The sequence below is a fragment of the Dromiciops gliroides genome, chromosome 2 (assembly GCF_019393635.1).
Source record: "Dromiciops gliroides isolate mDroGli1 chromosome 2, mDroGli1.pri, whole genome shotgun sequence".
Classification (NCBI taxonomy): Eukaryota; Metazoa; Chordata; class Mammalia; order Microbiotheria; family Microbiotheriidae; genus Dromiciops; species Dromiciops gliroides.
The window spans coordinates 636,237,054-636,251,710 of NC_057862.1; the positions used below are offsets into that span (position 1 = coordinate 636,237,054).

General features: G+C 41.6%; 1 protein-coding gene across 1 annotated transcript in view; it reads left to right on the forward strand.

Annotated features, from left to right (window-relative positions):
- LOC122740014 (cocaine esterase-like) overlaps nucleotides 1–12,757 on the forward strand; it is a 27,059-nt gene extending 14,302 nt beyond the window's left edge. Inside the window, exons 6-13 of the mRNA XM_043981784.1 lie at nucleotides 1–51; nucleotides 971–1,069; nucleotides 3,163–3,303; nucleotides 4,518–4,592; nucleotides 5,763–5,914; nucleotides 8,419–8,501; nucleotides 11,169–11,247; nucleotides 12,349–12,757. The exon at nucleotides 1–51 is cut by the window's left edge and continues 54 nt beyond it. Of these exons, the coding sequence (XP_043837719.1) occupies nucleotides 1–51; nucleotides 971–1,069; nucleotides 3,163–3,303; nucleotides 4,518–4,592; nucleotides 5,763–5,914; nucleotides 8,419–8,501; nucleotides 11,169–11,247; nucleotides 12,349–12,520 (852 nt within the window). The 3' untranslated portion in view covers nucleotides 12,521–12,757. The remainder of the gene's footprint in view (nucleotides 52–970; nucleotides 1,070–3,162; nucleotides 3,304–4,517; nucleotides 4,593–5,762; nucleotides 5,915–8,418; nucleotides 8,502–11,168; nucleotides 11,248–12,348) is intronic.
- Nucleotides 12,758–14,657: the final 1,900 nt, after the last annotated feature.

Consider the following 14,657-nt stretch of genomic DNA (forward strand, 5'->3'; position numbering starts at 1 on the left):
GTGGCCATCCTCCCGGGCATGATTACTTCCAGCCCAGAAATGCTTGTAAATGTAAGTTCCTTGTTCTCTGGTCTCTACAATTGCTCTCATCCTCCATTAAGCTTATTGGTCCCTGACCCCCATGGCTCATTCCCACTGACCTTCTGGCTCTCTTGGGTGATAAGAAGGCACACATACTGGATTTTCAAGCTGAAACTTACCTTAGAAATCATCTAGTCCAACCCCCTTATTTCACAGAGGAGGAAACTGAGGCACAGAGAGGAGGGAGTGTTTGTGTAGTGGAATTAGATGCCCTGGATTCAGTTCCTGGTTCTGCTTCTTACTATGTCTGTGATTTTAGATGAGTCAGTTCTTTTCTTTGGGCTTCAGTTTCTTCCTCTATAAAAGTACTTTAGGTTAGTTCGTTTTTAATGTCCCTTCTATCTCCAAAATCTATTTCCCAAAACCTCCAGAAAAGCAGCAGGAGTTCTTTGAGGTACATGTTAGATGAAATGATGGTGTGAGGTCCCTTCTTCCTCTATAGTTCTATCAATGTCTGCCTTATCCAAGGTCACACAATGAGTTGGTTCTCTGAGCTAGGACCAGAGCTGAGGGATCTTTGAAGCCAAAGTAAGGGCTCTTTCAACACATCCCAGACTCCTTTGTGTCCTTCATAGATATTTAGGTCTCTTCTCCCTGAGTAAACTCCTCAGGAGCAGGGACTATGTCTTTGTAACCTGCCCCTGCCTATACCCACCCCTACTGCCTGGTACTGAGCCCTGTACATAGTAGGCTCATGATTGGGGGACTTGACCCCTTAGGCAGCCAGACCCATTCCAGCTTGGTCTCTTTTTTGTCATGACTATATCATCTCCTATAGAAATGATCCTTTGCTAGGTTCCTGATGAGTATCATAGGATTCCTCTGTTGTGATGCAGGCCAGGGGGGTCCTCTATGAGAATATTAACTCTTTGTGGGCACCTCTTTGCAGGTTGTTGCCAATCTGTCTGCTTGTGAGAGACACAGTTCTGCTTCCATGGTTCAGTGCCTCAGAAACAAAACTGAGGAGGAGATCATGGCCATTGGCAAGGTATGTAAGCTGAGCAGGAAGGGTAACAGTACCAACTAGCACTGCCAAACCACCTTAGGGCAGGGCCAGAAACCAACCTTGATGCCCTTTCTTCACACCTTCAGTTGGTGGGCATTGAGGTGAAGGTCTTGTGTTTTTCAACCTGATTTGACAAGTTTCCTCGTCTGGAAAATGAGGGTGTTGGACCATATGGTCCTCTAAAATACCCTCTAGCTCTAAATCTACAATCTCATGAATATCCTTTGCCAAAGCAACAAGTACCCGGGAGGTCTAGTTTCATTGTGTCCATAGTAGATGTCAAGGAGTTGGGAGAAGAAGATTCCTGACTGTCAATCTAATTCAAGCCTAGAATTCAGAGCACTGAACAATTTGGTGCCTCCATGCCTTTCTTGCCTTATCCCTTAGCACTTTATGCTCCAGCCAAACTAGTCTCTCCTCAGTTTTCTAAATGTTCCCAATAATCTCTTACCTCCATCCCTTTGCTCAGACTATGTCTTATGTCTGTGAAGTCCTTCTTATTGTCATACTGGTTGACACAGTGCCTTTCTCATAATAATCCATGAAGGAAGGAAGTACAAGAATCATTATTCCCATTTTATAGATGAGCAAACCTCTAAGGAGATGACTCAGTGGATAGAGCACTAGACCTGGAGTCAGGAAGTCCTGGCTTCAAATACAGCCTCAGACACCTATTAGCTGTGTGACCTTGGAAAAGTTACTTAACCAGTTTGCTTTAAACTACTGAAGAAGGAAATGTCAAACCAGTACATGATCTTCTCCAAGAAATTGCCTAGATGGTTCATGGGGTCCTGAAGAGTCAGACATGATTGAACAAGAACAACAAATCCCCGAAGATCATGCAGGTGGTGACTTATCCACTTATCCAGTATCACACAGTAAATACACATCAGACTTGGGATTCAAGCCCAGGTACCTCCCAATTTTCAACACAGTGTTCCTTCCTCCTCCAACCTGATGGCTCTCATAACAGCTCTTTCTTGGAATCCTCCCCATCTTTTAAAGTCCAATCCCAATGACCCCTTTTAGGAAGCTTGATGGGAAAAAATCCTAACAATAACTGAAGTCCAATGCACTCATTGTATAGGGGAGAAAACTGAAACCCAGAGAGATCTAATTTGCTGAAAATTCTGAGCCCACACTAGAATCCAGATTGATTGACTTTTAGGCCAGGGCTCTCCTGCTTATTCCAGCAGTTCCACAGCAGCTTCTGTGTCTGACCTGGGGAGACACAGAGTGTAGAGAAAGGATAGGTCCATGATGGAAGTTGCCTTCCTGGGGGAGTGGGATTTATGGAGCACACAGGTAACAGAACCTAAGTACACAGGGGGAGTCCCAAGCATGTGCCTGGGAAGTCTGAGGGAGGGAAGGGCCCTTTTGGCTGCTGTATGAGAGAAGGCTTTGGGGAAGTTGTAGCTTATAAGTTGGCTCTTGAAGGAAGTATAGAACTTGAACAGGTAGCACTGGGGAAAAAGCCTTTCTAGCCATGAGAGATCAGAGTGAGCCAGGGCAGAAAAGAAGGAAAATGTCACTGATATTCAGTGGAGATCTGGGAATCCATTACTGGTGAAACTAAGGTATTTGACAACATCAGAGTCTGAGTAGGATGAGATGAGGCTGGAAAGGTAGGGTGATAGAGACCTGGGGCAAAAGAGAGGACTCTGAATGCCAGACTGGGGTATGGGAGTTTTCTCTTTGGGTAAAGGGGAGGTATGGCACCTTTTTAATGCAGGAGAGTGTCATAAGCAGATCTAAGATGAAGAAGGGATGTGTGGGTGTATGTGATAAATTAGAGGGAGCAACAGGGATGCAAATTTGGAGATTATTGCAAGAATATATGTAAGTGTCATCAGCTAAGTACTGGCCATGGAGTTAGGAGAACCTGAGTTCAAATCTCACCTCAGACACTTCCTAGCTGTGTGTCCCAAGAAAAGAGTGCAGGTAAGCGATAAATCATGTCTAAAATGGATTGGTAATAATGAGAACAATGAGAATGATGAGAAAAGGATAGTGGGAGAGAGATTGTGGAGATGAACTTACCTTTTCTTTTCTTTTTTTTCTGCTTCTTTCTTTAGCATTTACCAATAATTTCTGGAGTAGTTGATGGGCAATTCTTGCCCAAACACCCTGAAGAGTTGCTGGCTTCAGGAGAGTTTCACCATGTCCCTTCCATCATTGGTGTCAACAACCATGAGTTTGGTTGGCTTATTCCTGCAGTAAGATTCTAAGATTTTCTACTTTGTGCCATCTTCTTTATGACCTCCACAGTTTATGCTTCTCCAAGGAATCACAGATTTTCAGAGCTGGACAGGTCCTTGGAGGCCATGAGGTCTAGCCCAGAGTTGAAGGAGAATCCCTTCTATAACTCACTGGACAAATGGACATCCAGCCTCTGCTGAATGACTTCCAAGGAGCCTGAGGCAGCGCATTCCACTTTGAGACAGCTCCAGCTGCTGGGCATGGTGTCATTCCAGCAAGTCCAAATGGACTTGCCTTAGAGCAAATGGCCCAAGTTAAATGCCTGCTCCAAGTCATGCTCCACCAGCTATTAAAGACAATGATCATGGCTCCCCTGCCCTTTGACCAGCTAAGCAAGTTCCTTGAACTCATCCTTATATGGAAAGAACATGAGCCCCTTCTCTAGCTTCTCTATTTTCTGCCTCAAATGTAGTGTCCAGAACTGAACAAAAGATTCCAGATACACAGTGATCCCTTCCACATCTCAGTGGTGAGGGGTGCAGCACCCCCATGATATGGAGCATCCATGTGAAATGTTTTGACCCTGCTTTCATGTCAGAGAAGAAGACTGAATTATTGCAGTACTAAGAGACAGAATATGTTGTTGATATACAATACTATACAGATATTTTATGAATGTCTGCTTTTTAAAACTTTTTTCCGTTGTCTGATGGCCTTTTCATGTTGTCTGTGGCTTCCAAAAAATCCCCCCAAAATTCCCATTTAATTTCTTATGCCAACCCACAATATATCAACACCACTATTGGGAAAGTTGTGATGTGGAAGGGATAACTGTAGTCTCCCCAGAGGTAGAGTATAAAGGGACTGTCACCTCCTTATTCTTGAAAACTATGTCTGTCTTAACCCAGCTCACCATCATGTTGCTTTTTAGCTTTAGCCAGGTTTAGTAAGTATCAGTCCTTGTCCAAGACCCGTGGTCATTATGAAGAAACTATGACCCCTGTTTATTGTGTATTAGGCATTACCCACCATTTTGCTGGCCATTTTGCAAAATATTTTGAGAATTGTTAAGTATGTATTAGGAATTATTCAGTAATGACTAAACAAATCCATGGTACTAGCTCCCCCCTAAAGGGTAAGATGACTTCCTTGGGTTAGATCTGTCTAAAAAATAAATACATTTCATAAAGTTCTAAAGTATGCTCGCATTGCACCAATTTTGTCTACACAGGAAATGGGCATGGCTGGATTTAAGCAAGGCATGGATAAAAAAAGTATCCAATCATTCCTGCAGAATCCACTGTGGGTAAGATACCAGTTAATCAATCTTTTTTTTAAAAAATAAGCACCTACTTGGTAGCAGGCATTGGGCTGGGCACAGGGACAAAGCTAAATAGTCCCTGCCCTCAGGGAGCTTACATTCTATGAGGGAGATGACTTGCACATACAGAGGTATATGGTAAATCTCAGAGGAGGGGTAAGGCACTAGCAGCTGGAGGAGGGGGGAACCAAGAAAGATGTTCTATAGAAGGTGCTGTTTGATCTGACTCTTGTCAATGCAAAGGCATGGGGATGAGAGATGGAATGTGGAGTACAAGGAGCCAGAAGGTTGGCATAACTGGACCACAGAGTGTGAGTAGGGTAATAATATATATTAAGACTGGATGGGGCCAGTTTGTTAAAAGCTTTAAATACCAAACAGAAGACTTTATATTTAATCCTAGGGGTAATGGGGATCTCCTAGGATTTACTTAGTTGGTGCAGTGGCGTAAAATGGTCAGATCTGTGCTTGGAAAATCATTTTGGTAGATGAGTGGAAGATAGATTGGAGTGGGGAGAGATCTATGGCAGAGACATCAATTAGGAGGCTATTGAAATAGTCTAGGAGAGATCCTTCCTAGAAGATCTTTTCACCTTCTGGCTTTCTTCTGTCATAGTCCCAGAGCTGGAAGGGACCTCATCTAATTCTATCCTTTCCTTGAGCCCCACATCCCTTCTACACCATCCCCCACCAGGAGCTGTCTATTATCTTCCTGAGGAATTTAACTCTTGGTGGGGAGGTGGTACAGGGATCTAATGGGACCCAGGACCTATGATTGGCAGGCAAACTTATGTGGGCTTATTCCTTGTTGTTCAGTTGATGAGTTATGTCTGACTCTTTGTGACCCCTTGTGGGGGGGAGCAGTTCTTGGCAAAGACACTGGAGCAGTTTGCTATTTCCTTCTCTATCTGATTTTATGGATGAGGAGTTAATGCAGACAAGGTTAAGGGATTTGCCCAGTGTCACATAGCTAATTCATGTCAGAGTTCAGATTTGAATACAGGCCCTACTGACTCTTAAGTCCAGAGTTTTATTCACTGGGCCACCTAGCTCTCTTGCTTAATCCCTATAATCAATCAACGAACATCCCCAAACAACCCACTGCCAGGTAAGCTCATTTTTCTGTTGCTCCATCTTCCCCTGGGTCTCCTGTAGGGTATTCCTTCTGAACTTCAGCATTTGATGATGGAAGAATATTTTAAAAATATTGAGGACCCTAGAGAACTTCGAGCTCAATTCCAGGAAATGATGGGTGATTTTATCATTGTTATGCCTTCCCTCAAAGTGGCCAAATATCAACACAGTGAGTATGGCAGTGACCCTTTTCAGAATCTATGTAAGAATGTCTTGTCTCTGGGGTGGTGTGTCTATGTTACCCACACACTCATTCACTTTCCTTCTTCTTCCCTCCTACCCATACCTAACTACAGCCAGGGTGAACTCAGTGACCATTCTCTACTACTACTGCTACTCCTAGTACTAGTACTACTACTCGGCAGATGTTCCTTTTTTAATCATAAAATTATTTTATTATTTTCCAGTTACATTTAAAGATAGTTTTCAATATCTGTTTTTTATAACATTTGGAGTTCCAAATTTTTCTCCTTCCCTCCCTTCCCTATCTCCTTTCCAAGACAAAAAGTAATCTGATGCATAATTTATACATGTACAATCACATTAAACATATTTCTGCATTAGTCATGTTGTGAAAGAAGAATCAGAACAGAAGGGAAAAACTTGAAAAAACAAAAACAAAAAAGCCCCCCAAAGTAGATACAGTATGGTTTAATCTGAATTCATATTTCACAGTTCTTTTTTCTGAATGTGGAGATAATTTTCCATCATGAGTCCTTTGGAATTGTCTTAGGTCATTGTATTACTGAGAAGAGCTAAGTCTTTCACAGTTGATCATCACAAAATATGGTTGTGACTGTGTACAATGTTCTAGTTCTGCTCACTTCCCTCAGCTTCAGTCCATTTAAGTCTTTCCAGGTTTTTCTGAAATCTGCCTGCTCATCATTTTTTATAGCACAATCATATTCCATTTCATTCATATACCACAACTTGTTCAGCCATTTCCCAACTGATGGGCATTTCCTTGATTTCCAATTCTTTGGTACCACAAAGAGAGTTGCTATAAATATATATATATATACATATATATATTTATTATTATTATTTTTTTACATGTGGGCCCTTTTCACTTTTTTTTGTGATCTCTTTAGGATACAGACCTAGTAGTGGTATTACTGGGTCATAGCACTTTGGGCTTAGTTCAAAATTGCTCTCCTGAATGGGTGGATCACTTCACAATTCCACCAACAATTCATTAATGTTGCAATTTTTCCACAGCTTCTCCATATATTTATTATTTTCTTTTTTTGTCATATTAGCCAATCTGATAAGTATGAGGTGGTAGTTCACAGTTTTTAAAATTTGCATTTCTCTAATCAATAGTGATTTAGAGCATTTTTTTCATATGACAATAAATAGCTTTGATTTCTTCATTGAAAACTGCCTAATTCATATCCTTTGACCGTTTTTCAATTGGGGAATGACCTGGGTTCTTATAAATTTGATTTAGTTCCTGATACATTTTAGAAATGAGTCCTTTAACACAAACACTAGATGCAAAATTGTTTTCCAGCTTTCTGTGTCCCTTCTAATTTTGACTGCATGATTTTGGTTAGTTTTGTTATCAATGTGGTCAATTATGCTGATAATTTTCCTAATGTTGAACCAGTCCTGCGTTCCTGGTATAAATCCCGCCTGGTCACAGTGTATTATTCTGATGATGAATTGCTGTAATCTCCTTGCTCTTATTTTATTTAAGATTTCTGCATCAACATTAATTAGGGAAATTGGTCTATAATTTCCTTTCTCTGTTTTGGCTCTTTTGGATTTAGGTATCAACATCGTATTTGTGTCATAAAAGGAATTTGGTCGAACTCCTTAACCTATTTTTCCAAATAATTTATATAGCATTGAAATTAATTGTTCTTTAAATGTTTGGTAGAATTCACTTGTAAACCCATCTGGAGATTTTTTCTTATGGAGTTCATTGATGGCTTGTTCAGTATCTTTTTCTAAAATGGGGCTATTCAGGTCTTTTATTTCCTCTTCTGTTAATCTGGGAAATTTATATTTTTGTAAATATTCATCCATTTTGTTTAGATTGTCAAATTTGTTGCCACACAGTTGGGCAAAAACAGCTCTTATACCCTCTATGTATATAACTTTTATCTGCCCAAATATAGATACAGTTCTCAAATTTATAAGTATCATCTTCCCATGTAGGGATGCAAACAGTTTAACCTTATTGAATAACTTTTTTCCCCTATTTTCCTTTTTATGCTTCTCTTAAGTCTTTGGAGATAAAATTTTCTTTTCAGTTCTGGTCTTTTCATCAGGGAAGTTTGAAAGTCCCCTATTTCATTGAATGTCCATCTTTTCCCCTGAAAGACAATGCTCAATTTTGCTCTGGGTAGTTGATTCTTGGTTGCAATCCAAGGTCCTTTGCCTTCTGGAATATCATATTCCAAGCACTGAGATTCTTTAATGTTGAAGCTGCCAGGTCCTGTGTAATCTTGACTGTGGCTTATGGTTGGGATGTTGTCTTGCCTCCCAGCATCACTTTGGGCCACTATTTGTTAAGGGGCTGCCCTTTAGGATCTTGCCAGTCAATGGTCAGTTACCATCACTCTCCCACCCCAAAAGACGGAATCTGGCCAGAGACCCATGGCACGTTGCCCTGTCCTATTTTCAATGTGTCAGTAACTGTGGACATTTCTCATGTTTGCCTAGGTCCCAGCTCTCCAGTCTACTTTTATGAATTTCAACACCGACCAAAGAGACTTAAAGGTCTCAAGCCGGATTCTGTGAAAGCAGACCATGGTGATGAGCTGCCTTTTGTCTTTGGAGTTCCTTGTAAGCAGTGGAGACTGGATGGGGGGGGGGAAGCAGTGGCTTGGGTAGGGGATCAGGGGTGGCATAATCCCTAGGGCAGCAAACTGCCATCTTCATCATCTACCTTCCTCTCTCTGATGTCAAAACAGATAATTATGCTTTACCTATCCACAAATCACCTTCACATACGTCATCTCATTTATTAATGAGAACGACAAGAGCTAGAAGTAGCTAGCATTCATATACTGCTTGAAGGTTCACAAAGAACTTTGTATGTATCACTCTCTTGTGACATCCTCACAAAATTCCTGTGAAGTAGGTACTGTTATCATCCCCATTTTACAGATGAAGAAACTGAGGCTGAGGAAGGCATGAGCTTAGATCCTGACTCAGACCCTTGACTAGCTCTGCAAGAGTCACAGAGCTAGTCAGATGTCTGAGCCAGGAGCTGAACTCATGTCTTCCCAGTTCCATGTTCTGACCTCATTCCACTTAGCTGCCCATTGAGTCTCCCAAAGACCCTGTGAGGGAGGGAGTGTGGGCAAGGGAGCTCAGAGAGATTATCTAACAACACAGAGTTAGCAGGTCTAACCCCAAATCCAATCTTCTTTCTGCCCTACCACCTTCCCTTAGGAAGCACTGAATAGAACCCCAGCTTCCTGAGAAGAGTTGTTTGGTTTTTATTTTTTATTCTTTCTATTTGCATCTCCAACACTTAGCCCAGTGCCAGGGATAGAGGAGGCAACTCATAGTTACCTGGTTGACTGAGTGATGAAGGTATCAGCCTTGGAAGTCCCCTAACTCATCTGCTTGTTCAGGTGAATTCAATCAGGAGAATTGGACCAGCTGTTCAGTTTAATGCAGTTTCCATGATCAAGCACAGTCTACATGCAGAGCCCTCTGTTCACCTTTGGAGAGGACAAAGATAAATAAATCACAGTCTCTGACTTCCTGGGGTTTACTCCCCAGAAGGGAAGATGAGACAGGAATGCAGAAAATACATTTCCATATGTCAATGGACCTTTGACCTCAGCACTGCCCTCATCTTCTCCTCTGGTATAGACCCTGAGCTGTCACACCTTCTCATCCTGTGTGATTCTTGTCCTTGTGCCTCCATAAATCCTCCACTGAGGATCTGCCCAATATGCTAGAAACCTCCCCTTCCCCCTTCCCTTTCCCCTTCTCTTCCCTCTTCCCTTCTCCCATTCCCCTTCCCTTCCCTTCTCTTTCCTTCCCTTCTTTTCCTTCCTTCCTTCCTTGCTCCTTCCCTTCCTTCCTTGCTCCTTCCCTTCCTTCCTTCCTTCCTTCCTTCCTTCCTTCCTTCCTTCCTTCCTTCCTTCCTTCCTTCCTTCCTTCCTTCCTTCCTTCCTTCCTTCCTTCCTTCCTTCCTTCCTTCCTTCCTTCCTTCCTTCCTTCCTTCCTTCCTTCCTTCCTTCCTTTTTCTCTCCCTCCCTCCCTTTTCTCCAGTTATTCTTCCTTCCTTTTCTCCCCTTGTCCATTCATTTGTAGATTATTGGAGAAAAGTCTCACATTTAGCAATCTTTGTGTGTGTGTGTGTGTGTGTGTGTGTGTGTGTGTGAGGCAATTGGGGTTAAGTGACTTGCCCGGGGTCAGACAGCTAGTAAGTGTCTGAGTCCAGATTTGAACTCAGGTCCTCCTGAATCCAGGGCCAGTGCTCTATCTATTGCACCACCTAGCTGCCCCACATTTAGCAATCTTTGTAGATAATGTTTGTAGATGGTCCCAATCTGAGATTTGGGAAGCATTCTACCCCCATATTCACCTCCCTCCTATTGTCGTCATACAATTGGAAGAGCAGTTTATACATTTATCTGCTTCATTACTTGCCATGGTGAATGAATTCGTTACTTTATGGCCCAACTGCTGCTGAGCTTGTCTGCACTGCCCAGTGCAGGAATCTTAAATGGCAGACACAGTCTGAGGCTGGGACTACCTGAAAAGATTTTACAGCTACCAGAGCTTGTGCTATGCTGTTGTAGCTTAGAATAAGAATAATTATTATTCTAAATAACATTTAGAATAATCATTTTTATAAATATTTGTAATTACGCCTTTATAGTAACATGTAATAAAATAGAATTATATTATGTATTATAATATAATTATATAAGACCATAATAACAAAGTACATAATACATAAATATACTTATAATTTATTACTATAATGCACAAATTATAGAAATATTACATAATAATTATCATAGCGAGCACTTTTACAAGTTTTGCAGAGTGCTCTACAAATATATTTCTCTCTCTTTTTTAACCCTTCCAACAACCTTGGAGCTCTTATTTTTCAAACAAAGACAGGAAGGTAGATAGAGGTTAAGTGACTTACCCAGGGTCACTCATCTAGTCAGTGTCTGAGGCTGCACTTGAACTCAGGTGTTCCTGATTTCCAGTCTAGCTGCACCACTTTGCTTTTTGGGGAGAGACACAGTTATGGAAGTCAGGCCAACAGAAGCTCTGGGAGGCATGGCATGAAAGGAGCTATTGCAGGAAGGCAAGCTAAGTGGCCAGAGCTGGATTGAATGGGAACTGTAGAGAACATGTGGTTAGGGCTGGGGATTGGAGGAGAAGAGGACTTTAGGCCTGCCTTTTGACCTTATCCAAGATGTTTCTTTTTTTTCTTCATAGTCTTTTGGATGGGAACACAAGAAGAAAAGCTCCTGAGCCACAGGATCATGAGCTACTGGACAAACTTTGCCCGCCATGGGTGAGAATGCTGCCCCTTGGTTTCCAGACAGTTTCCCTGTAGGACAGTGCTTGATCCTAGTGACATAAAGGATCTCCACTGACAAAGAAGTTTCTTAATTTAAATTGATTCAGTAAAATAGAGCTAAGAGGCAAGGTTGGCTGAGTAAGCTTACCCTTTTCCTCAAGTCCCTCAAGTCCCTCAAGTCTGAGACAGGCATTGCTCTGGTTGACTCACCCTACACATGGGCATCTTGAAAGGAACACAAGAAAGATTATCAACTTTCTTGACCTCCTCCATCCCCCTGGAGTCTCAGGGACCTCTCTTGCCCCTTGGGAAACATCAAAACAGGATGTAGGGGCAGCTAGGTGGCGCAGTGGATAGAGCACCGGCCCTGGAGTCAGGAGTACTTGAGTTCAAATCCAGCCTCAGACACTTAACGCTTACTAGCTGTGTGACCCTGGGCAAGTCACTTAACCCCAACTGCCTCACTTAAAAAAACCCAACAAAACAAAAACAAAGCAAAACAAAAAAACCAGGATGTAGTGGCAAGAGGCTTGGATTTGGAGTCCAACATTGTTGTTCAGTCACTTCAGTCATGTCTGACTCATTGTGACCCCATTTGCAGTTTTCTTGGCAGAGACACTGGAGTGGTTTGCCATTTCCTTCTCCAGCTCATTTGTCACATGAGGAAATTGAGGCAAACAGGGTTAAGTGACTTGCCCAGGGTCACACAGGTAGTAAGGATCTGAGAATGGATTTGAACTCAAATCTCCCTGATGCCAGGCCTGGTGCTCTAGCCACTGCACCACCTAGCTGCTCTAGTGATTTGGTGTCCAGTGATATGAGTTCAAATACTGACTTGGCTATTCAGTCCCTATGTGAATCTTTTCACTCTTGGGACCTTCTACCTAAGGTACATTAGAAAGATGCAACATGAAATATGAAAATCAAATTGCTTTGGGATGGGTGAATAAGTCCTCTTTGTGGCTGTCACCATTGTCAGCTGACCCCTACCTTGGGGCCCTTTCCTTGGCTCTCAGGCTGACCTAATGGTGACTTGCTAGACATGCCAATAGAATGATACCTTTCTTTTCTAAACATTTGTTTTTTTCCCCTCAGGGATCCAAATGGGGCAGACCTTTTGCACTGGCCAGTTTATGACCAGAAGGAAGAATACATGCAGCTGAATTTGCAGTTGTCTGTGGGAAAGAGACTGAAGGGGGATAAGTTGGAGTTCTGGACCAAGACTGTGCCTCAGAAGATGAGGGAATCAGAGCCTGAAAAAGCCTGAGTGTATATGTGATCCCTAATCATAATGATTTTAGCAATTGTTGCAGGTCAATAACCCCCAATTATTCCCCAATCCCAGCTAAAGTTTACTGCAGTTTGGAGTCAAAGATTTTGGCTCTCCATCATTACTGTCATTGGAGACAAATTTAACCGTTAGTCAGAAGGGAAAAAAACCCATATACATAGTATTTACTTTTTTTTTACCTTAGTACTTACTTTATGCCAGGCACTGTGCTAAGAAAACACTTTTACAAATATCATCTCATTTGAATGGGAACTTCCAATTTTGAGACAATGGGAATCCAGTGAGACCAGACAGTCCACCCTGTTTCTAGAGAAAAAAATCCCTAGTTCTTTTCACAGAATTATAGTGTAGATGGTTTCATTTCCCCCCTCTATATCCAGGGTATTTGGTAGGTAAAGAATTAATGCTTATTGAGTGATTGAATGATTGATTGGAAGCTAGAAGTGATATTAGAAATTATTGGACAATAATGGCCACTGAGGACCAGGGAAGGGAAAGAATTGATCCAAGGTAATGTAGACACTAAGTATCCAGGTCCTCTGACTTCAAATGTAAGACTCTTATTAATACACTGAGTTGCTTCCAGGGACCAGTGAAATTAGCAGACATCTCTGTTCTTCATTGTCATTAGTGAGCATTTTCCAGACAACATTTTTGTGAGGAAATAATGTAGTGCAGTGAGGGTCCCAAAAACAAAACTTCAGGATAATAAAGTAAGTCACATGATGCTTTACTTGCAAAGGAGTCGCATGGAGAGAATTAATATCTCTGAGACCAAACCCAATGTGGTTTTTCTAGAGGGTTTCTTTTTCTTTTTTACAGGCAATGAGGGTTAAGTGACTTGCCCAGGGCCACTCAGATGGGAGGGTTTCTTTTATACAGAAAAAAACACACACAACAAAGTCAAGGGAAATGCTTCTTCTACTATGATTGGTTATGCTAACAAGATATTTCACAATAACAATGCATTTAATAACCAGATACAGGCAGGAGTGTTCTGGGAAATATTTAAAAATCAGCTCTCTGAAAACCTCACAAGACACACTTTTAAGTTATATTATTCACATCTTCTCCATCACTTCCTTAAATCTAGAAATCAACAAAACAATGACCCAAGCTCTAATTTGTAATGGATGCCAATTTCTGAGGTGTAAATGCTCATGCTGGAAGTTTAATAACCAGTTCTGGTACAAATTGGCTCCAGTATGTCCCTGGATACAAGGATACAGGGATAATAAAATATTCTCTTTGTTAGGAAAAATGAAATATTGGGCTGTTAAAACCTTTTTTTGTCATTAAGAAGCTTCTGCTTAAGAAGAAAAGACATAATTGATGTAGTGTTCAGAGGATTAAGGCAGGATACATATATAACCTGTATGCCAGGAATTGTGCCAAGGATACATTTCCAGAAATATCATCTTACTTCAAGGAGACCTTCCAATTTTGAGACAATAGTTTTAAGGGTAGCAAAGTGGCCAGGTCACCTCACATCTGGACCTTGAAAATAGCCTGTGGTTTAATTTCCCTTGCCTCAGTTTTCTTCCCACTTCAACCCATCCTCCACTCATATCTGACAATGTTAGCCCTTATGTAATAAACTCTAGTGGTTCCCTATTATTTCTAGGATCAAATAGAAAACTCTTTTTTTTGACTTTTAAAGACCTTCAGAATTTCTACCCTCCCCACCTTTTCCTACACTTTACTCCCTTTTGCGTACTCTTTGATATGGTCATAGTGACCTCTTTGGTGTTCCTGAAACAAGACAAACCATCTCTGGACTCTGGGCATTTTCTCTGGCTGTCCCCCATGCCTGGAATGCTCTCCCTCCTCATTTGTACCTCTGGGCTCCCTTCAATTCTCAGCTAAAATCGCACCTTTTGCAAGAAGCCTTTGCTGGGTGCCCCTTAATGTTGGTGCCTTCTTGCTATTGATCACCCCCAACTTGCCTTTTACATATGTTGTTTCTCCATAGGTATTTTCAGGTTATCTCCCTTCATTAGATTGTGAGCTCAGGAAGACAGTTGTTTTTTTTTACCTCTCTTTGTATCCCCAGTGCTTACGTACTTGGTGGATGGTGTGCCCTTCATAAATACTTGACTCATCTCCCACTAGC